Genomic DNA, 23,831 nt, shown 5'->3' with positions numbered 1-23,831 from the left:
TTAATTTATTCTACAGTATATTACTGTTTTTAAGGGTCGACCGACCGATATGTGTTTTTTTTTTAGGGCGGATACAGATACTGATTACTGGTAATCAAGGAAACCGATAACTGATATTTAAAATGATGTTCGTTTGCTGTAAAAATTTAAATCTTGGCGTCAAAATTTAGAATAACACACATGGGATTAGACTGAATACAGTGTACTGTTTGTTTGTTTTTGTACAATAACCTATGATTTTAAAAAAAAGACGTTAAACAAAGAGTGGTGACTTCAGGCAGAGAAACATGGCTGTATACGAGCCAAAGGAGCACGTTTCAAAACAAACTTGATAAACACATGAACAAAAACATCAAAATATAATAATATATTTTTGTTAACTAATAAAAAAAACTAAAAAAAACTATAATGTTGACATGGGATGAAAGCCAATCAGAAGAACTAACTTTTCTGAAAGGTATCCAATCAAAACTACTTTTGTAGAGTGGAAGGCGGGACAAGCCAGGAAGTAAACTGATGTGATCTTACACATCTGTGTGTGTGTATTTACTGTACAAACATTATTACCATATTAGGTTTATGAATGATAATTTAATCTGTTTTATTAAAAGCATCAACTCTTATGCTTTATATTTCAGTTGACTATATCTGTAACAGATTAATTCGACTAAAATCTTAATATAATTTTGTTGACTACAACTGATATAGTCCCTATAACTACATTTTTACTACATCTAGTTGCATTTTAATCAAATGGCTATGACAAACTAAATAAAAAATTTGCTGTAAAAACTAAGACTGCAATAATGGGTTAATGCAGGGCCACATTAACCATTGAGCGACCCATTGAGCGACACCTTTTAAACCAGACAGAAAGCAAGTATCTCTATTCGTCCTGATAAAACAAAGACAGCAGAATGAATGGGTTTGCCTCCCAGTCTAATCCTGACCTTTCAGCGCAGGGCTTGCATGTTCTCCCACTTGATCCTATTAATTGATGCTAGATGAACCATCCATGATTAAGTGGTATTAAGCAGGTCAATCCGTGGATAATAAGATCAATGCTTTACACCTACAAGCTACCTAACTGTACACAAATACATTTGAACTGTGGGTACCTGGGCGCGTGGTTGACAAGGGGCTCTGGGTGGTACAGAGGGAAATTATAGGTCTTAAACTCTTCACTGGTGGTGATCCCAGGCCACGTGGCCTCTGTGGGAGTGCCTGTTAAAGAGCAGCTGGTAAAACAACACTCAGAGAAAAGGACATGAACTGCGCAGGGAAAAGCTCATCTAAATTCAACCAGCGTCTTACCAAGGATGCGAAATATGAGGTGAAGTTCATCCTCTACAGTCGATCCAGGAAAGAGAGGTCTGCCTGTGATCATTTCGTAAAAGATGCAGCCCACACCCCTGGACAAAGAGAAACAGGGAGAACAGAAACATAAATATGGAGTCTTAGACTGTAGGGTGATCAAATTTTGATTTCCAAAAAAAAGGACACTTGGGTTGACCTCGGCATACTGACTGATTTATTGTTTCAATGTACATTACATATACACGTGACTCTTTTTGAATTGACATACATTAGGGATCTAAAGACTAATCGGGAGGCAGTTAAAAATTGATTCAAAGGTGTCACGGTTCACATCGATACTCGATATGAACCGTGAATCGCAAATTTTTGTAAATTTTTACAGCAACGGGCGCTATCTATTTAGAATTTGAAATTCAGGACGCACCGCCGTGTTTTAAATCAGAAGTGTGGAAGCTTTTTGGCTTCCCCAAGACAAAATGAAAGAAGTGAGAAAAAAGAACATGTGAAATCCAAGGTAAGAGGGGCACAGAGAGGAAAGGGAGAAACAAGAGAGAGAGAATGAAAGACATAGATTGTTTATTGATATTATTTCTTTGATATGGGATTTGTTTTAAAGTCCAATTGTTAAGGCACAAAATACATTTTCAGTTGCACTTTTAAAAAGCAAAGGAACTCATATGCCGGTTTGCATAGTTTGTTTTTAAATAAATTGCATTGTTTTGCATAGTTTATCAAGGGATTATTTTGACAATGAAAGATAAAAGAAAATAGTATGGTATTTTTATTTCTGAAGAAAAAATAAAGAATATTTTTTCAGTCATTTATCTACAGTCTCATTTTGTAAAATAAATCGTGAGAGAATAGTATCGTGAACCCAGCATCGTGAATCGAATTGTATCGGGAGTTGAGTGAATCGTTACATCCCTATCATATATACATAAACTCAAAAAGCAGTGGGAGGAAGTAAACTTATAAATTCCCACTCCTGTAATTGTCATAAGTTATATCAGTGGTTGCGTCCTTTCACAAAACAGTTAACATAACAGATAAACAGTTTACAGGCAAGAAACATACATATGCATACACACATAATTATATATACAGATATAAATATACAAACATACAGTATATGTTACCAACAATGGTAAGTACTTCAGGAGATCACCAAATCTATTGTCAAGTTCTTAATTTTATATATATATTCCTGTCATACCTCCTACATTGGTCACCCAGATACACCTTTTACCTTTATAGTCTATATATATATAATTTATTTATTTATTTTTTAGTCACAAAAATCACCGCTATTGTTATAGTTCAAGCACAACGATCTTTTTAGCACTGATATTGCCTTTTATTGGTACTCAACATTTATTTTAATCTACCTTTTAAAGATACTAGTCGATAAATAAGTTGTTATTGTCCAAAAGGTTTAAAAATCCATTTCTCTCTTTATAATAAAGACTTTTTTTATAAATCTGAACTCAGTGGTGACTCAAGTCAATCACCTTTAAAATTAGTTCCCTGAGATGCGTTCAGGGTCCTATGGAAATCCGGACATTTTCATACATTCATAAAATCTGACCGAACTTCCCGAGCAGGACTTAAAAAGAGAACGTGTCCGGGTAAACTTGCTTTTCCTTAACCTTTCTTTTACTTCCATTGTTATTTTTTTTATTTTTATTTTTTCATTTTTTTCTGTATTCTGTAAAGCTACTTTGAGTCCCCAAAAAAGCACAATATAAAATTGATGTAATGTTATTATCATTATTATAAAACTGGACGTATGGTCACCCTATCTTAATATTAGTAAATCTTATAGTATAGTACAGGGGTTCTCAACTGGTCTCACCCTGGGACCCACATTTTTGCCACGATCATTAAATCACTTCTTTTTTTTTTTTTTTTAGAAATCCACCAACCAAATTGAGATTTTCAAAAATAGCTTTAAGAAAACACATATATAAGTAATTTTTAAAAAAAACATAAATCTATATATTTTTCTGTGCAACATGCATTTTACAGCATCCCTGTCAAAAAAAAATGTCTTTCAAAATAAAAGACTAGTCCAACATGACAAAAAAGTATTTATTTATTTTTGACCAGCTGTCCGTGACCCACCCAGTACAGGTTCGCAACGCACTTTTGTGTCCTGACCCACCAGTTGAGAATCGCTGGTATAGTATATATAGTATGGAGTTAACTGAGAACATTGTTATTTCTCTTATTGTTCAGACCATATGACATTTTTATCACCCAATTACTTTCGTCACAGATATTTTCTATGTGTTTTGTATTATGATTTAATCAATGATAATATTTCAGCAGAAAATTAAGAGTTGCTTCAAAAAAAATCAGAATTAAGTCACTGAATAGACATAAAGAACCCCACCAAAATATAAACTAATGCAGTGTTTTTAAACATTAAGTTTGCCCGCAATTCAAATGGGGTCCCCTGAAAGGTCTAATAATTTATAATAACTAAAAAAAAAAATACTGATTAAAAATGTATTTGTAATTTTTTATTTATTTATTTATTTTTTCAAATAACACCACGCACAAAACAATCTTAAACAACCGTATTCTATACTTTCACTTTCTCAAATATAAATCTAATTAAAAAAATACCTGAGTTGGTGCATCTTGTCACTTTGTGCATTAATCCTGACAACAACAAACATTATCAAAAGCTGATTCCAGAAAAAAAATATGTAAAAATATAAAATGGGGTAAGGACCCAAAAAAAGGAAGGGAACCACTGAACTAATGTGTTGTAATTTGTAAGTATTTCAAAACTTACCGATAATTGGTTGCAAAATTACAATTTCAAAAAATCTATATTAAAACAAATATTTTGAAAATGTCCTAACGTCCATGGATGGAGGTCAGGACTTTGATCTGTCACTCACAGGGAGAGAGAGTGACACATGCTTTAGGCCACAGTCGTATTTGTTAAATTGAACCTCAGGCTTATTGCCTGTGTCGATGTGTTAACACTGTGAGCGACTGGTGTCAGGTTCAGGGTGCACCGTGCTTTTCTTCATGACTTAGTGCCGCAGGGCAACAGAATATGTGTGTGTGTGTGTAAATGATAGCTGGGTGTGTACGTGCTCACCACATGTCAATAGGCGTGGAGTACTCTGTGGAGCCCAGCAGCACGTCTGGAGGTCGGTACCATAATGTCACTACTTCGTTGGAGTAGGTCTTCGTGGGGACGGACTTCGCTCGGGCCAAACCTCAAGTCAAACACACAATGTATCAAAAAAGGAATTGTTCCACTTTATATCACTATAAGGCTACAGAAAATCACTGTATTTTATATTATACACTGTATAGTACTACCGTATATAACTCTTCTTTTCATATGTCAAAGATGGACGAGAAAGCTCTTAAAGACCAAAATTTATCACACCTAATTCAGATTAGACAGTTGATAATTTAGTGATATAGGCTAGTGAAAAGCAGGACTTGTATTTAAATGAGCCAATCAAAGTTAAAGCTGATATCCAGAGTTTCTGAGAAATCTTTGTTTATGTATAATTCTTTTGAAATGCAAAAAAATACCTAATTAGTCTTTTACTATGGTCTACTGCTGGTGGTCATTCATATACATTAATGTATATAAGTCCCTCCTTCCTCCTATAGACTCCTATACAAATGGAAACGATCGCCGACTGCGCCAATAGGCTTCAACTTTCTGTTTTTGAGATGTCAATCAAAGTGAATGTGGAACTGTGCACAGAAACAAGGCCGCGCGTCACAGCAGCAAACAGGTAAATATGATTTTGGCTCCGACCTGACCCATAGACCTACATCAATGCGACCTTGTTTTGTTCCGCGATGTGCGTGCAGAAAAGTAGAGGCGTGGCTTCTGGTAGATTGGCAGAGGCAGGGGGAGGAAGTGAAGCTGTTTAGGGCGGGACATGGAGACGTTTCTCAGAAACTCCTGATAGCAGCTTTAATCTGGGAGGTTATTAATGACGTCTATAAATCTTCTTTAGTGGAAGTAAGAAAATAGCGGTTGTGGATTTAGTATAGACTAAGACATTGCTAAAATTAAATTAAAAATTAAAGTGACTAAGGTACAACTGAACTCCATTAAAATTTTCCACAGAAGATTAAAACAACATTTGCTGTCAAAATTAAGACCGAGTTAAAAAAAAATAGTGACTAAAAAAGCAACCTTTATATTTTTGAAATACACAAATGATTAATCCACTGTTTTTATTTAATTTTAGACTTCAATTACATTATAGGCTACAAACTTAAAACGTTTATTTTAAAGTTTGACCAACAGAAGGCAGTGTTGAATGGTTAGTCATTCCTACCAACATTTTTTGGGAAAAAGTTGCCCTTTTCATGGCTCTATTTGAGCTTTCACGCATCACTTTTAAAATACTTTTGTTGAGTTATTTTTAAGGCAAGATTGAAAAAAGTGAAGTTCAAGTTACATTTAATGCAAATTAAGATAATATTAAATAAAAACACTGCATTTAAAAGGTTTAGGGGAAAAAAAAAACAAATATATAAATAGATTAAACATGTATAAACACCTTTGTGTATGAAATTCTTTTTTTTTTGTTTATTTATACAACAGAATTTTAAATAGCAATGTACCAAAATCTGCCAGTTTAAGCTCTCCCTTCTCATTGATGAGCAGATTCTGAGGTTTAAGATCTCTGTGGAGGACTTTTCTCCTGTGGCAGTACGCCAGACCCCGTAACAGCTGGAATAAGAAGATCTGAGAAGGACACATGAGAAACAATATATATTCATTTTTTTTCGTTTTCCATTTTTTCGCGCCGAGCAGAAATTTGACTGAACTACCTTGACGTTGTTGACGCTCATGATGCTCCCGCAGTCGTCCATGTATTGCTTCAGGTCTTTTTCCTAAATGGATGAATGGATGAGTGGATGGACGTAAAGATGTGAAGATTTACCTCGTTTAGTTGGAAAAGAGTAAATAGGTTGGTGAAACTCACCAGGTACTCAAACACGAGTGTCAGGCACTTGTCAGTGTGGATGATGTCATGGAGAGTCACGATGTTGGCGTGTTTCAAGTCTTTTAGCAGAGACACTGGAAGAGGACACACAATATATGTAGAAGTGACAGCTCAGGGACAAACACCCACAGACTGTTTCCTTATCATTTAAAAAAAAAAGTTATTACATACCTTCTCTGATAGCGGTGCATGGCGCTCCCTCTTCGTGCTCCAGTCGGATTTCTTTCAGAGCTACTAAATTGTCCGTTAACTTGCTTCGCCCCTTAAATACTGTAGCGTAGGTGCCCTGCAAAGACGGGAGATAAAGCGATGCATTGCTAACATTAAACTAAACAAAAACAGAATGACTGCATGAATCTCTGATTGACGATCTTACCTCCCCAAGCTTGTCCAGTTTGATGTAAGTCTCCAGTTTCCCAAAACCAATTTCAGACTAAAACGACCAAAGAGAGGAAAAAAGAAGCGTCAAAGGAGTTGTAAATCTAAATATGTACACTGTGTGAAAGATAGCGAAAAATATCTCATGTGGGTTATAGCCTAGCGACAAAGAGAAGGAAAAAACAACTTGAATTTGATAACACATAATGTCAGTCAACACATGCTAATTGCCAATTTCTTGCCACATATCAAGCATGCATATTTAGCCGGCATGTTGGCACTGAAATGAATCTGTCCCCACACAATGAAAATGTGTATTCACTTCCAGAATAGTCTTTTAGTTGATTTAGTCTATCTTACCAGGGATTTAAAACTTCAGGGTAACCACAGGTGCAGGGAAAGTTAATGGTCTGTAGGAGGTGAAGTAGGAAGGTGGCGATATGCGATTTATTTTTAAGTTGACAAATCGTTATATCGTGATTTTGTTTGGCGTCAAAATCACGAGTCATGAATACCCTCTGTAAGAAAATAATTATTTATTTCAATATTTTTGAAAGCTATGGGAAGCCATTGCAAAAGAGTCAAAGAGCCACATGAGGCTCCAGAGCCACATGCAGGTTGCAGACCCGAGCTAAGGTTTAGGCACAAAAGAAGATCATTTAAACAGGCATACAGTGATGTGGATGGGGCTGCGCGAAGCACATCTGGTTACTGTCTAAGCCTTTCCATGGGCAGCACTTTAGTGTAATGGAAAACTAAAAAAAAAAACTGCCAACTGCAGCTCTGTCTACTTGTAAGTCAGAGTATATAGCACTTATATAGTAGCTGCTACCATCCAAGAGTGTCTGTACATTACACAACTTTTAGAAGGCACAGATGAACATGTACAGTACATGCATTAGCTAAGGTACCGTATATGAGGACAACCAATGCATGGTTGCCTTAGTACCACTTTATATGGTCCACTCTGAACGATGGGGAAATAATCTTAGAATATTGTGCTACTGACCAGATGGTATAGGACCAAACCGGCAACAAAATTAAGGTCGAATAAGTTTGACAAATTTATATTTGGAACACAACTGAAAAACTGTATGTTTTTGATGTGATATATTCAGTGTTATTTTGTAATTCACTCATCAGTTTCTGGATTCTGGTCTCCACATTGGTCCCTACACCACATTAATATCAGTCCGATTTAATGTGATAACACAAATATTTGTCTTAAACAATTGCTTCTTATTATGCTATCTTCTTTCTAGCAATATCAACCACAGATCAAGGGTGGGGCCTTGAAGAAGAAGAAGAAGAAGAGTAGGACTTGAAGGCACCTTCGTGCAGCAGCAGCATTGCATCATCACCTCTTCATCACCCCGTGACACCATATCACCAGAAGGTACCGTACTCAAATAATAGCAAATCAAATAATATCAGATGATCCTGCGCTGTGGCCAAAAGCTATCGATGACAATGCTCGGTGTCAAACTATGAGAAAAGAACCACTCCTTCTCTTACGCATTGATTACATCACATCTTTTCTGTGTATTTCATTTTATAAACATTAATACCCTCCCATATCAGGTTGATAAATGGTAATTTAGTCTTTAAAAATGCATAACCTCTTATTGTGTATATTTTAGTCGACTATATAAGATTTAGTCGACTAAAATCTCAATCTCACAGCTGACTAAAACTTGACTATGACTGAAATAGTCCTGATGACGACATTTTGACTCAAACTAAGTTTCAATTTAGTCAAATAGACTATGACTAAAATTGAGTAACACTTGATGTTATAATGTGAGAGTAATTGGGGGCAATAAGTTGATGCTCTTAATTGTTACATGTTTTTGTGTGTGTGTGTGTGTGTGTTCATGATGGGCAAACCTACCGCTATGTTACGTTTATTTATTGATTAAGTTTGAGGGACTGATTTATTGTCTGAACCTGCACCTGCAGCTGATTGCAGCGTCTCTATGTAATATCTTCAATGTTGAGTTTTTCCCATTTTTCCTGTATAGCCCACTTAGTCATCAGTAAATAACACAACCTAGACATGTGCCTCTCACCCTGATGTCAGAATATTCCAAAAATGAAACTACGCCAAAGGTGACCTAATGACTCCCCAATACAACAACCTGTCAATTAAAAGTTTAAGACAATTGCATTATGTAACCTATAACTTAAAAAAATATATGGTTCCGTGTGGCTGCTTGAAATCCGGTGTGTCGTGCAGCCTAAGGGCTCTGCCAATTCGTTTAGTTTACACACCTGCAGTTAAAGGTAATACAACACTTTGATCAACATATGAGAAATCATGTTGTCGTCAACTCCGTTTTGCCATCACCAGATCAGAGACACAAAAACAACTAATACAGTTTTACATATTTATTTCTACTCATTTCTGTAAATCCAGCAGGCATGCTTCACATCTGTGTATGAATTCATCTAGAATTTAGATATTAAAGCTTTAGTTGTATAATGCATGTGTCCCCTGGGTTGGAGCTCATGAATTATAGATAGATGTGGCAAGTCAAGCTGCGATACACCACGGGCCTGTCGGGGCTTTTCCCTCCGTCTGTCACTTCTGCTTACTTATTTGTCTGTTTATCTCTGTCTAAATCCATCTTTCACAATCTACTGTTTTCCTGTCATCACAATATGCTGATGAACATAATGTGTGTGTGGGTGCGTAGTCGTAGGAATGTGTCAAGCTTTTGTGAGCCATGACATTCCCTGTGCATTGGCAAACATTCCTGTGGCATAATTTAAACTAATTTACACATCATTGTGCACTATACTGCCACCTAGTGACATAGAAAAGTATTCAATTAAGCTGCGTCTACGCCAACATTTTTTCAAAACACTTTCAAATATAGGAAACCCATGCAGCACTACTAGCTACATGCTACATTGTATGGGCAGTTATAGTGATTTTTGCCACAATTTTTTTTAAATTTGGGTCAGAGAATTGTATAAATACAAGAGTATCTGATGCACATCAGGGTAACATGACAAACGTGTCAAACTCAAAGACCGCGGGCAAACTTCGGCCAGGTTTAAACATTAAATCATCATATAAGTTGTAGGCATCTTACGCCCTCCAAATGAATCAATGAAAAGTCACCAAAATACAATGGGGGTTGCATTATTTGCAGTAATAATAATCTTTTATAAGCTTTTTTTGTTAAACCCAGAAAACTCTCGCAAATTATTACACAGATTTCTGGTGATTTACGTCACAAGATATCGATGCGTCCATTTTCAGACCTGCTGTTTTTCAGGGTCGGAGGGGTCTGCCCGTGCCTATTTCTTGCTCGCCCTGGGCGCCAGGCGGGGATACACCCTAGACAGGGTGCCAGTCCATCGCAGGGCAACACAGACAAAAAACAACCACTCTCGGGCAATTTAGCAAGAGGGCGATTCTGCAGCTGGACCCCTCTCCAATTCAGAGACTCCAATCAACCTTATTGGAGTCTCTAAATTGTGGGAGGAAGCCGGAGTACACGGAGGAAACCCACGCAGCACGGGGAGAACATGCAAACTCCACACAGAAAGGACCTGAGTGTTCACCCCAGGGCTTGAACCCAGGACCTTCTTGCTGTGAGGCGGACATGCTAGCCACTAAGTCACCGTGCGCCCACATCACAAGATATTTGTTTTGCGAAATTAAAGGAATCTTGACCAATTGCCTGACATTCAGGATATTGAAAATTGTATTTTTTTCTATGTAAAACTGAAAAAGAAAAAACACCGTTGGTATTCTGTAAGGAAAGCAATTCTTGTAATTTTTCATTACATTATCGAAAATAAACTGACGCACTGAACTGAACTAAACTCCCGTGTGAAAGTGCAAATTGAGGAACCACAATTTTAATTTGGTGCTTTTATTCCTTCATAAAAACATAAGATTTATCTGGTCCGATCCACTTAAAATCAGACTGGGTCATATGTGGCCTTTCAACTAAGATGAGTTTGACACCCCTGGGTTAGACGACAATTAATGAAGTGTTTTAAAAGCCACAATAAGGTGTATCTATGGAACATATGTTTAAAATCTTGCACCATATAATGTCTACATCTGCGCTGACATCAAGCAAGCTTTCTTTACACACAGAATCACACCAGAATACATACAAACACACACAGACACAAATGCATAGACACCAAAAAAGCTGTTCCCATCCCAGTGTTTATGACAGGGCTGTCAGAAGCTGGTCTGCTGTTTTGACGGACAGGTAGGTCTCATGAGCAGAATGCACACAGTGACACACACACACACACACACACCAAGTTTTAAAAAACAAATACATCAGATATCAATCCTAACACCACCGTACATAATCCAGAAAAATACATTGCAACATCATTTATTTGCCAAAATGTGGGTTGAAAAACCCCAGGAACAACGTATCTCATCATTCAATTACTGTCCAAGTAACGTTGTGAGCCTGTGTGTGTGCGTGTGTGTTTGTGTACGTGTGTTTTCTTTGTATCCATGCACCCCTGCGTATGCTTTTGATGGCAATGGGTTGATTTCATTTTCCAACGCTCCAGTGAGCTGACTCAGCAGATCTAGGTCAGATGAAGTTTCAAATGACAACATTATGGCCAGAAAAAAAATGGAACCACATGCAAAAGACATGCTGGAAGATAGACTCTAGCTAAGAAACTAAGAAAAATGCACAATGGCAGAGAATAATAATATATTGATCAGAGTTACTGTAAATAATCTGAGATGATGGAAAGTGGTGTGATATTTCTGAGTTCAATCACAGGGCACAGTAGAAGAAGAAGACCTGAGGGTACGAGAAGAAAGCTAGTATGGCAGAAAGAGAGAACATTCCGGGTGACCCAAACAAAAAAACGAGAAAAAACAATAATCACGATTATTTTAGTAATAATTGAAATCACAATTATTCAAACGGTTATATGACAACCAAAAAATTATTTCCTTTTTGTACAAAACAATATCAAATATATCCTTTAAACATAAATAAAATCCTTCAAACACTAAAATCAAGAATGCTCACTTTTGCAAAAAAAAAAAACAAAACACTTCTTGCACATGATGAGTCTGCAGGCTAGGCTAGTTTTAGCTTTAGCTTTGAGAGGGGTGGGGCTGTGGCGCTTGCATTAAACAACTCAAAGTTAGTATCTAGAATTATTTTTTTCTCATGTGTGCCAAGCTTTTTTCTGTGTATATATCAGAAATTGAAGAATTTTGTTTTATTTAGCAAATGAAACATTTGTAAAATAAATTAAAAAATCCATATATATATATATATATATATACAAATATTTTTTTTTTTTAAATAATCAATTTTTCTCAATTTTGGTGTTTTTGCAATCGTTGAGTCTCATAATCAAAATAGTAATCAAATTCAGGCACAGCCTTATGACCAAGCATTGTGCGTTGAGATAAAATGACTCCCAGTTCCTGGAATGCATGGACCACTCAGTCTCATTGGACTGTAGTGAATAATTAACCATCAATGAGAACGTAAACTGATCCCAACAATGTTGCTAGCATTACGTTGGAAATGATTCAATTATTACAACACAGGGTTTCAGGTACTGGCACACTGAGGTGGAAACAAAACACATGTTTTGTCCCATGCCAACACAGAGGCATCATGACACTGAAACACAGATCCAGAATGGAAACGGTTCAAGTGGAACAAGAACAGGTGTTACAGTTAAAACATGTTCAAGTTTTTTTGTTATACTAAAAAAGTCTTGATTCGTGCGCGCCCCCCAAAAAAACATTTGTAATAAAGCAAGACTATCAGTGGAAACTAAACTTATCAAAGATTGGTTGGTAGTGTCACGGCAAATTTGCGGTTGACCTCATTTGGAGGCATGATTTATTGCTCTGGTTGAATGATGGAGTCCAGGCGAGGCATTGATGATTTTATAAAAAAGATTTATTATAAATTAAAATAAAAAGGAGTAAAAAAGAAGCTTCCATCCTGAAAGAATGAAAGGCAAAAGGCTCGTGGCAGAGCAAAAAGGCAAGACCCACTCTAACTAACAGTTTCACAGCTTAAGCTTTTATACAGATAACAGAAAAGTTCCACCCTGAGGTGAGGAGAAGGAGGGAGTCAGATGCCCAACAGTGGAAACATTTGAGGATGATGAAGACGTGTATATTATGAGGAAGATTGGGTGCCACTCTTATCTATCCTCGATAGTGTGTGTGTGCGTGCATATCTGCACGTGAGTTTGAGTTTTGGCCTTCAGCAGAGACTCTGTGCTGCACTGAGTACAATACGATCTGTACTGTTTAATCTAACATGATTCAGCTGTTCAAAAGTGCAAAGAGTAATGGAGTCATCATGTATTAAAACATGACAAATTGTACACATGAACACACATTTGACGATATGATGATGAATATAAAAATTGCCAAAACATTAGGTAGTTTTAACTAAAATTGTCTGTAGTAATTTCATTCATTTTTTCAAACAATTCAAGTTGTATTTATGACCAAGAATAAATTGAAAAGTGTCTATTTGTACGGACAACCCCCAGTGCTATTGGTACGGTTAATAAAGTATGTAGCGTCTTAGGGCTACGGTTAGGTTTAGGGTGAGGTTTAGTCTTAGTCACATGACCTAAACTGGCCAATGAGGGGCACTGCGTATGGATAGAATGCCTGTATTTTGATACGGCAAAGGTACGGACAGCCACTGCCAATTAATTATTACCGGAAAACATTCAAAAGTTGTTTAATGAGAGGGGAGGGGCTTACAGACTGAGAAATAAAATAAATTTTAGGTCTATGAGTGTGTGGACAACTTAGAAAGGTTTTTGTGTTTCAGCATGTGGAATAAGATTCCGGAACAGTTTACCAATGGAAATTAAAGAGTGTACAAATATCAAGCAATTTAAAAAAACATTTAAAGAAAATATCTTTATGTTGTATGACAAAAAGTGTGTAGTACAGCAGCAATGGTTAGAAAACAGGATTGTTGACTGTAATGTAGGAAAAGGGGTGGGACTAATAAGTTTATACATCCACCCACTCTTTTTTGAACACAAAAAGTAGTTGTATGCAATAATACAGTGGTATGCAAAAGTTTGGGCACCCTTGTAAATGTTCATGATTTTCCTTAATAAATAATTGGTTGTTTGGAATCAGTGACAAAGTTGAAGTTGCGCCGGGGCTGGATCTTTCAACAAGACAATGATCCTAAACACTGCTCAAAATCTACTAAGGCATTCATGCAGAGGAACAAGTACAACATCCTGGAATGGCCGTCTCAGTCCCCAGACCTGAATATTATTGAAAATGTATGGTGTGCTTTAAAACGGGCGGTCCATGCTCGGAAACCATCAAACCTGACTGAACTAGAGATGATCTGCAGAGAAGAATGGTCCAAAATACCTCCCACCAGAATCCAGACCCTAAGATCAAGGATCACTGAGGTTACCAAAACAATTTTGAGTTCCAATAATTAGTGCTAAGAGTATTAAAATCAATAAGATGCAAGGGTGCCTAAACTTATGCACATGCCTAATTCTGTTTAAATAATTCTAGCACACTTTCTGTAAATCGAATAAACTTTATTTCACTTCTCAAATATCACTGTGTTTGTCTCCTATATGATAAATTTAACTGGAAATTGTTATCCAAACAACCACTTATTTATTAAGGAAAATCATGAACATTTACAAGGGTGCCCAAACTTTTGCATACCACTGTATATGAAATGAATGTTGTTGTTTTTTTGTTTTTCCTGGAGGAAAGCCATCTGCATCAAATCTTTGGTTCATTGTAACATTTATTTATTTATTTATTTATTCAGTTTATTTCCGACATGGTTGCATTCACAGTTTTCTTTTTTTGTACATGCCGAAAAAGGAGACGAGAGAAGCAGGTTGCTTATCCGTGTCCGAGTTGTTTCTTGTATTATTGCATTTGCAATATGTTCGAAATAAAACAAAAAAAAACATATTCTATCATTTAGACGTTACTTCTCATCCTCTGTCTCTTTTTTCTGCCTCCCTTTCTAGTTCCCTTGAAGGTGTCCTGGTGTGTAATCCTAGTCAGGAGCAGAGCTGCGGCAGATGAGGTCGACACTGCTGCTGAATTATTGATTGATCCGTTACATCACGTATGTATTTTAACACTAAAGATAGACCCATTCCCACACACGCACACACAAAAAGTCTTCTAATTATACATGCTGTAAAGACACAGACAACATTAACTGACTGGCCTCCTTCCTTATGCCATAAACCTTCTTTCCACAGAGCCTTTCAACTTTTGCTTTCTTCTCTGTGAGTGTCCTGCAGGAAAGCTGCGTCATTAAACTGCCTCAAGCAGAGACCTGGGAGCAGGTTATTGGCCTGATTCAATAATTGCATTTTAAAGTGGTTTGACAGAGAGGGAAAAGTTTACAATTTATCACAAAGCCTTTAAGTAATGCTAAGTCAGTAATTATGAGTGAATGCACGAAACTAAGACTGTGCAATTCATCAAAATCAGATTACAATTTCTATTATTACACTCAACGATTACAAAGACAACATAATCGAGGAAAGAATTATTAATAAAAAAATAAAAATTCATATATTTTTTAAATTTTTTTTTTTACATATGTTTTATTTGCTAAATAAAACAAACTTCCATGATTTTGGATATCTACAAAGAATAAAGCTTGGCAAACACCGATTATTCATACCAACTTTGAGCTGTTTCATGTATGCGCATGCCAGCTCCTCGGCCCCGCCCCTCTCAAAGCCCAAGCTAAAGCTAGCCGAGCCTGCAGGCCAACACGAGGAAAGTTGATGCTCGCGGTCTTGAAACACGACAGGAGAAATGCAGGAAAAACAAGCAAAGCAAGTCACATTATCTTATATACAGTAGGAACACTTTGGGTTTGATGGTGAAGACCAAGAGCAGACATAGGAAACTGGCGGCCCGGGCCACATGTGGACCTTAGTCTAATTTTGTGCGGCCTCTGTTGTGAGGTTGGTTGTGGCGGAAGTAACGACAGGAAAATACAGAAAACAACAACCAAGCGACCCGAAAAATGCAGAAATCGCCAACATAAATGTTGAAAATGACTGACAAATACACCCAACAAAACCACAGACATTAATGCTCAGATCAATCATTATTCTAAATGCTGACATACAGTAAATGTTTATAATGTGGCCCTCAGATCAGATACAAGATCACATACAATCACGCTTTTGTGGCCCCTGCTGTGATAGTGTTTTACCCATCCCTGACCTAGAGCAAAGAGACACCACGTGCACGTGAACATACTTGATTTTAGTGTTTGAAGCATTTTATTTATGTTTTAAGAACATATTTTACATTGTTTTGTACAAAAAATTTAAAAACTTTTTGGTTGACAAATAATCGTTTGAATAATTGTGATTTTAATTATGACTAAAATAATCGTGATTATCATTTTTTTCTATAATCGAGCAGCCAATAAATGAAACTGGAAAAAAAAAAAAACCTGAATATTTGCGAAAAGGCCAAAGATTGATGTGGAAAACAGGGCAACTATAAGAACCGAAGCCTTTCAACGAAAACATGCTGTATATTAATGAATCTATTCTGATTTCTTCCACATAATCCCTCACACTATCCACCATGCAGTCTTCAACAACCCCCCCCCTCTAATTCCTACCCTGGCCTGGATACATAATGCACTTTTGCATTCATCCCCCAACTGAGCTATTGTCAGCACTGTAGTAGCACTTAGTGTGTGTTTAAAAATCGAATACGTCCATTTGATTGCACTGTGTGTGCGTGTCTAATGCTCTAATGGCCTGAGTCAGCCTTTCAGTAAAGCACAATGGTCCTGATAGTTCAGATTACTTTTGTTACCAAACAAACACTGATGAAAAGGAGCTGCACACACCCAGCAGAACTGACAAAGCGACAGAAGCAGGGTGCTTAAAACAGACCAGACCAGCCCAGCCTGGGTGGTTTTAGCTACTGTGCACATACTGTATCTACCGTACTTGAGTACTGACCAGTGATGCACGTCGAAGCCTGCGGCTCATGGGTTTGTCAAAGGGCGGGCTGTTCATGGCGAACTTTTCCAGGTAGCCCTCTGGTAGCCTGATGTCAGCCGGGAGGGATAAACGCTTGTTTATGTCCTACAACAGGAAAAGAACGACAGAAGTTTGTTAATCCTGGATCTGTAACACAGAAAGTGTTAATGCGCGTGAATTAAAAGGAATAATGAAGGAAATGCAACAATAGTGGCAGACTGAGGCCATGAACACAAACAGTGAAACTGGAGAAACTTGTCATCACCGTAAAAAGAAGATATGTGGCAAATATTCACTGGCATTTTACATTATTTTCTTTAAAGTACTAGTCTTCAGAATTCAATTAAAAGTATAGATACTTGAATAAAAAATGACTCTGGTAAAAGTAAAAGTATTGAAGTTGCTCCCTTACTTGAGTAAAAGTAAAAAAGTAAATGCTACTAAATAAAACCAGAGGAGACCTGGCGTTCCAGGCTGTGGCCCCCAGACTTTGGAATAACCATCTTAAAGGGGACATATCATACTAAATCCACTTTTTTAGCCCTTAAATGCATTTTGTTGTATATTTAGTGTTTAGAAGCACAGAAAAGTTCAAATTAATCTCTTCAGGTGCTCCGTTGACATCTTTATATTCTGTTTTGGTCATATTTTTCAATCTGTTTCGATTTTTCGATTCTCTATTACGTTTTTTGAACAATAACGTCAGCGGAACTGCCAAATTAGGACATCGACTCCAGGTCCAACACTTCGAGCAATCCGCCATTTTTATTTCTCGCTTTTATTTTGTAGTCCAAGCTCCAGGATGCAGAAGTTACGAGTGGATAAGTCAAAATGTTCGGTTGTTGGATGTAGTAACCCACACGCTTCATTACAACGTCTTCCAGCATCAGAACCTTTTCAAAGTGCCTGGTTGAGTTTTATTTTTTACGGAAATGTACCCACATCTGTGGGTAAGGTCATTTTTGTGTGCGCGCAGCACTTCAAGGATGACTGCTTCAGCAACCTCCGCCAGTATAAAGAAGGATTTGCCGAAAGACTTTGTCTGATTGAGGGTTCAATTCCTTCTATCTTTGGAGACGACGAACAGAGCACTTCGGTAAGCTGTAAATAACACTAAAAAATGTGATAAGACGTCCTTGTCATTGTTTTGTTAGCATTAGCAGTTGCACCGTCTTCATATGTTAGCGCTGTGTGCTCGTTTTAGATCCTTGATGATATGGCCTACGTGATTTAATTTAAGTCTAAAGTTTTCATTAGTCATTTCATTTTGCCGTTTTTGTCTTTGAAAAGACTGTATTAAAATGCATTTCGTGACGTTAGCTTGGCGCTAGCGTTAGCTCGGTGCTTGTGTTAGCTCACTTGTTAGGGTTCTGCAGGTTCATCATCTTCATTTTCATCTCACTCCACCGGGTCCGACTCTGGCTCGAACATGTAAGGCTGGATGGACAAGTCTTCCTTTGTTGACATTTTGTAAATAACGTGTAATAAACATTTTCTGCGCCGCTACATAGTCGTATCTCTTCTATCAAACTACAAAAATGGCCGAGCAGGGTGGAGTTGAACCTGGAGAGGGGGCGGGGTATGAAGTGTCTCATTTGCATTTAAAGAGACCGCACCAAAACGAGTTGCTCTTAGAAGCATCAGAAAAGGGGTAGAAAAGGGGTGGAGCTATAATAATGAGGAATTCAGACCCAAGCAGTGCAGTTCCGCTTTACATAGACCACAACTGTATGATTTATATCTAAAAAGGTAGGATTTAAAACCATGATATGTCCCCTTTAACAATATTGCGATTGCGATTTAATATGCGATTATTTTTTCAAGGGCCTCTTGTCATGTGTTTTTCAATGAACACAAGCAATAAATCAATTTCAGATTTATTTAAATGTTAAATAAATATAAAATCTAAATTACAACAAAAAAGCAAACAAATCTGTGGCTTTACCTCTTCAACATATCTAACTAACTTCAAGTTTCATGAAACATGTAAACATGTGGACTGAACTTCTTAAACATTCTCTGAACTTAAAGCTGTTATCAGGAGTTTCTAAGAGGATGTCTCGGTGTCCCGCCCTAAACAGCCTCACTTCCTCCCACTGCCTCTGCAATCTACCAGAAGCCACGCCTCTACTTTTCTGCACGCGCATCGCGGAACATAACAAGGTTGCATAGGGTCATATAGGTGATATAGTTCTACGGGTCAGGTAAGAGTTCAAATAATTTTTTATCTGTTTGCTGTTGTGACGCGCGGCCTTGTTTCCGTGCACAGTTGCGCATTCACTTTGATTGACAGTCTCAAAAACAGGAAGTTGAAGCCTATTGGCTGGTCGCAGTCGGCGATCGTTTCCATTTGTATAGGGGTCTATAGGACGAAGGAGGGACTTATATACATTAATGTATATGAATGACCATAGTAAAAGACTAGTTAGGTATTTTTTTAAATTTCAAAAGAATGATACATAAACATAGATTTCTCAGAAACTCTGGATGTCAGCTTTAACAGGACAGTTCAAAAAAGGACAAGAAATTTTTATTTTTTTTTGCAGCCTTTAATATCACAAATGCAATTAATTTTTCAGCCCTAATGTTAACAATCTTTCCCTGTTTCCAAGACATGTTCGCAGTTGAGGTGGTGAAGCAAATTACTTGTGCTTAGCCTCCGAGGAATACTTAATTAAATATTACTATATGTATTTATTTATGAATAAATCAATGCAATACAAATACAATGTATTAATTTATTTATGATTTTTTTTTAATTTATTGTGAAATAAATACTATTTATTTATAATAAACGAAGCTCGGTGGCTTTCACCCTTTCACTACTTTGACAGAAAAGTTAACAGGTGAAATAAACAGCAGTTAGCTGTCCTGTAGTGTATTGGCTAATAATAACAATAATATTATTCCATCCGTTTTCTTCACAAATATTATAAATTTTCACCCGGTGTTATTTTCATTATATTTTGATTTTGCAATCATGATTATTTTTATGCTGATTGAGACAATGGTTGATAATGACGTCATCGCTCTTTGTAGTCCATAAAGGGTTGCATGTGGGAGTGTGTGTTCCAGAAACTGCTTTGTCAAATACTGCCAATTAGGAACTTGGAATAATAAAAGTTTTCCAAACGCAACGTGGCGCCACTTCATTTCAACAGGGCAACATAAATTAAACAAACCTGAAGGGAGGAAAAACACAATCATTTGAGGTTGTTTGTGAGAAAGCAATGTGAAGAAAGCAAAACAAAACAGCAAAGTTAAGCTGGACTGACAGAAAAAAAAAAAAGGGAAAAAAGTTTCTATTTTTAATTCAAGCCATTCATTCAAAAATGTTGACTCAAGCAGGAACGATGTCTCCTCTCCATTGCCATTGACAGTTAACGCCTGCCTGTCAAACATGAAACTATGTCTACGTAGTAAAATAGAAACGTTGTCATTGTATGTGTTAAACTTAATGAAATCATTTCAAAAATGTTATTTTGAATCTGTGAACTTCAGAGTGGAAACTGTGGGTCGACAACGACGGCAGAGCCACGTGTGGAAATACTGCTCCGTGCACTGCCACCAACCCTATTTTAAAACTTGTTTAAGCAGGTTCAAACTAGCATTGTATCTACGTTCTGTGCCGTTCTCTGCCCTGAGATGTTAGACACATTTTTCCCTGGAGCAAAGGCTGCTTCCTTAATCTCTTACGGGGCATGGTGCGACCACGCTTAACTTTTTGGGACTCTAATTCAAATGGACGGGTGCTAAAAGCATCACCAAAAATACTACCCCTAGAAAAGTTTAGCCAGACATAGGGGTGTGACGAGATCTGATGCCACAAGATTTAACTTGTCGCGTTAAAAATCTGTCTCGCGAGATTTGTGTTCATTTTTATTTATTGATTTATTTTTCTATTCTATTCTATTTGTGACCTGTGGGGGCAGTAATGCACCTTTGCTACATCTAACCTGCCAGAACCTGCTCTGTTTACACTATTTGCACTCTGTATTGACAGAGTACAACTTTGATTTGGTTTTGCACATAATATTGTTTGCACTTGGAAAAAAAAAGAAGAAAGAAATATATAATTGTATTAATTTTATTTGACCTTTGATACATTTTAGTTTTAGTTTCAATTTGTGGAAAAGGAAGTTTATTAAAAGCTCATGCTTACATCATGCATGTAAAGAGTCTGTTGGTCCAGTCATAAGTTTTGTCATTGGAGCTTTCTGGACGTCATGTCTCGTCTCGTGTCATGAGCTGAGTGAATCGTCACACCCCTCGTCAGAACGCTTGATAGATACAGGGTTCACACACTTTTTTTAACAATGATTTTTCAAAACTTTTCCAAAATACTTAGTTTTGACCCACTAAGATCTATTTAAGATGGTTCTGACAGTGTGCCATGGTTAGTGGCAAAAATGTGGCATAGGGAATGCAAGTTGTGTCCATCACTTATTATATACATCATATACTGGAGCATCGTAAAATGGCGCAATTGCCTTTGACACCATTTTGCAATATTTTTTTTTAATAATGATGAATCAGCTATTGAATGTAACTTTAAACAACAACAAACTAAGTGCTCAAACTGATGTTTAATTATAAGATTATAAGAATACAATTTGAATTTGCAGACACATTTATTAAAGGCGATGTACAACACAAGGTGCTAGGATTAAGGGACTTAATTAACATCCCATAGTAATAGCAAAAGTTGTATTTTAAGTATTGAAATAAATTAGGCTATATTTCCAAAACAGTTCATTTTTTTATTTTGTTTTGTGTGTGTTTGTTTGTCCTAATGGTATTTAAATTGCAAAGTTGCATATCTTTGAATGTCTAGTTATGTTGTTTTCTATGTTGGGTTTTTTGTTTTGAAAATGTACAGCAAAGAAAATATTTATTGTATTTGCTATGTTGTTATAAGCTGTCAAAAAATTTAAAAAAATAAAAAAAAATAATTTCATGACTTGTCAAGACTGGAAAATATTTTTTTCCAGGAATTTCATGACCATGGGGACCCCGTTGATAGCATTTTTATTCGCTGATGATTTTACATCTGCAATATACTGTATTTCAAATTAAATTAATCAGATTCATCAGTTGGTCTGTTTATTGCACAACTGTTTTGAAAAGTTCAGTTTCCTTTTGTCTGGAATGTACTGTACTACTAAGTGCTGGTTTTTATTTTAATACACAAAAAAATGTTTTAGAAAGTTGACAAAAAATTAAAAAAAACATGAATATACCTAATTTAAATTTACGTTTATGCTTTGTGAACAATGCAATCACCATCTTTTTTATTCATATTACACCTTATGTTATGTCTCAGTGATGAAAATAATAAACACAATTTAGTTGTTTAAGCTCATTTATTGTTTTCATTGATTCAGTCATATACCAAAAATCCGTGTAAATTGGAAAAATGTTGCTTTTCTAGTCAAATACGTGATTAATTTAGATAAATCAAGATTAATTAAATTATAAAGTCTCAGAAACATTTTTATAATGGAGTCTCACCACTAGTAAAAACACTTCTATGACTTCTAGGACTTCACATCCCAAAATGCAATGCGCAAAACTTTTCCAAAGATTTCAACAATTTGAGTATTTACGGTGGAGAAGAAAAAAAAACTTTGAGCGCTAATGTCAACCTTTGACATGTTTTTTTTTTTTTTTTTTCCCGAGCAAATGATCTCCTATTTATTTGAACGAACAGGTACTAAAAGCGTATCATCAAAAATATTACCCCGAGAAAAGATTAGCCAGGAAGCTTGATAGCATTTTTATACGCTAATGACTTTACATCTGGAATATACTTCCCACAATGCACTGCTGCAACTATATTACTACATAGCCCCAGGATGCATATGTGACGGCGATGTGTTTCTAGTGAACGTGTTTGCCTTTAATGGTTTTATCTGTGCTCACTGGCATACACACTGAACATTCACTAACATGTACGTAAACACTGAGGAGTCGTGCACACTCAGAGCACACGTCGACATGGACGAAAGCATTTTCTTCGTGCAGTAGGCAGCGCATGTTGACAAAACAAAAAAAGGTCACTGATGCTTGAACTGAAGTCACCCACTGTTTTTTTTTCCTCGCACATTATTCCAGCTCTGCTGCCAATTTCAATCAGAGCAAACCCATATACCACACAAACATCATGCAACTTATCCCTTCAATTCATCTATTACAAGCTTTTTCCACAAATTATTTCCATATGTTATTCAAATAATGATGCAAGCGGCCCCTGTGACCAACACAAAGCACCCTAAAACAAGTGCACTGTCGATACTCATTTTCAAAGGCAAAAAAATAAAAAATAAAAGACACACGTTGACACAAACAGTGAGTCTGCCTCTCAGAGAAGGACCCACAAACGCCCAAATCTAAACACACACGTGTGGCCTCATACTCACAATGCAGAATAGCTCTAGTAGCTCCCTCATTGTCCTCCTTTAACGTGTTTTTCTATACACTCGCACACACATGCGCTTTCAACGATGCATGTGTCTCTGACCTGATACATGACTGCACACACGCTGACAGAAAAAAAAAAAATAATAGAGAGAGGGGGCTGGCACTGTGGTGCCATCCACATGCTCAGGAAGAGGCGGAGGAAAAGGAGAGGACGGGGAAGTGAGAGTAAAGAAGAGAGGAATGGACAGATTCCTGAGGGGAGAGAGACAGATGGGGGAAGGGGTGAATTAAAAGGAGGGCTGAAAGAAAACATTGTTTTTATGTTGCCTACTGCATCTCTCCTTCCTCTTTATGCCTCTCATCCTCTCCTACACGTTGTTTTCCCCTCTCACCGTCATGCACATGGTTTCTTCGTCCCAACCTTCATTAACACTCACAGCCCAGCTTCAGTCTCCTTGTCTGACACCCGTCTCTGTGCTAAACATGGCCCGAATTAGTCCTTAACCCTGCTTACAGCAGTCAGAGGCTGTGCATCCAGAGGCATTTCCTCTCAAACTGCTGTGCTCATCACTCCACAGCTCCTTTGGACACGCACGCGCACAAGCACGCACGCACACACACACACAAAAACTATATTTGTGTGTGTGCACAGACCCTTACACAATAACTTTTTATTAAATATAATCTCAG

General features: G+C 37.0%; 2 protein-coding genes across 6 annotated transcripts in view; one reads left to right on the top strand and one right to left on the bottom strand.

Moving 5' to 3' along the window:
- Nucleotides 1-23,831, top strand: part of LOC114467603 (DNA topoisomerase 1) — a 703,770-nt gene that overhangs the window by 311,096 nt on the left and 368,843 nt on the right. The window lies entirely within an intron of this gene.
- The window catches only part of LOC114467614 (cyclin-dependent kinase 17-like), a 68,505-nt gene that overhangs the window by 8,494 nt on the left and 36,180 nt on the right, over nucleotides 1-23,831 (bottom strand). For all 5 annotated transcript variants that reach the window (XM_028454050.1, XM_028454052.1, XM_028454054.1 and 2 more), the window contains 9 exons: nucleotides 16,701-16,826; nucleotides 6,697-6,753; nucleotides 6,492-6,606; nucleotides 6,300-6,394; nucleotides 6,145-6,207; nucleotides 5,935-6,058; nucleotides 4,433-4,553; nucleotides 1,315-1,412; nucleotides 1,119-1,224 (listed from right to left, as the gene is read on the bottom strand). In XM_028454050.1, the coding sequence (XP_028309851.1) occupies nucleotides 1,119-1,224; nucleotides 1,315-1,412; nucleotides 4,433-4,553; nucleotides 5,935-6,058; nucleotides 6,145-6,207; nucleotides 6,300-6,394; nucleotides 6,492-6,606; nucleotides 6,697-6,753; nucleotides 16,701-16,826 (905 nt within the window). The remainder of the gene's footprint in view (nucleotides 1-1,118; nucleotides 1,225-1,314; nucleotides 1,413-4,432; nucleotides 4,554-5,934; nucleotides 6,059-6,144; nucleotides 6,208-6,299; nucleotides 6,395-6,491; nucleotides 6,607-6,696; nucleotides 6,754-16,700; nucleotides 16,827-23,831) is intronic.

This window comes from Gouania willdenowi, chromosome 7 (genome assembly GCF_900634775.1).
Source record: "Gouania willdenowi chromosome 7, fGouWil2.1, whole genome shotgun sequence".
Lineage (NCBI taxonomy): Eukaryota > Metazoa > Chordata > Actinopteri > Blenniiformes > Gobiesocidae > Gouania > Gouania willdenowi.
This window is presented reverse-complemented; position numbering and strand designations above follow the sequence as displayed.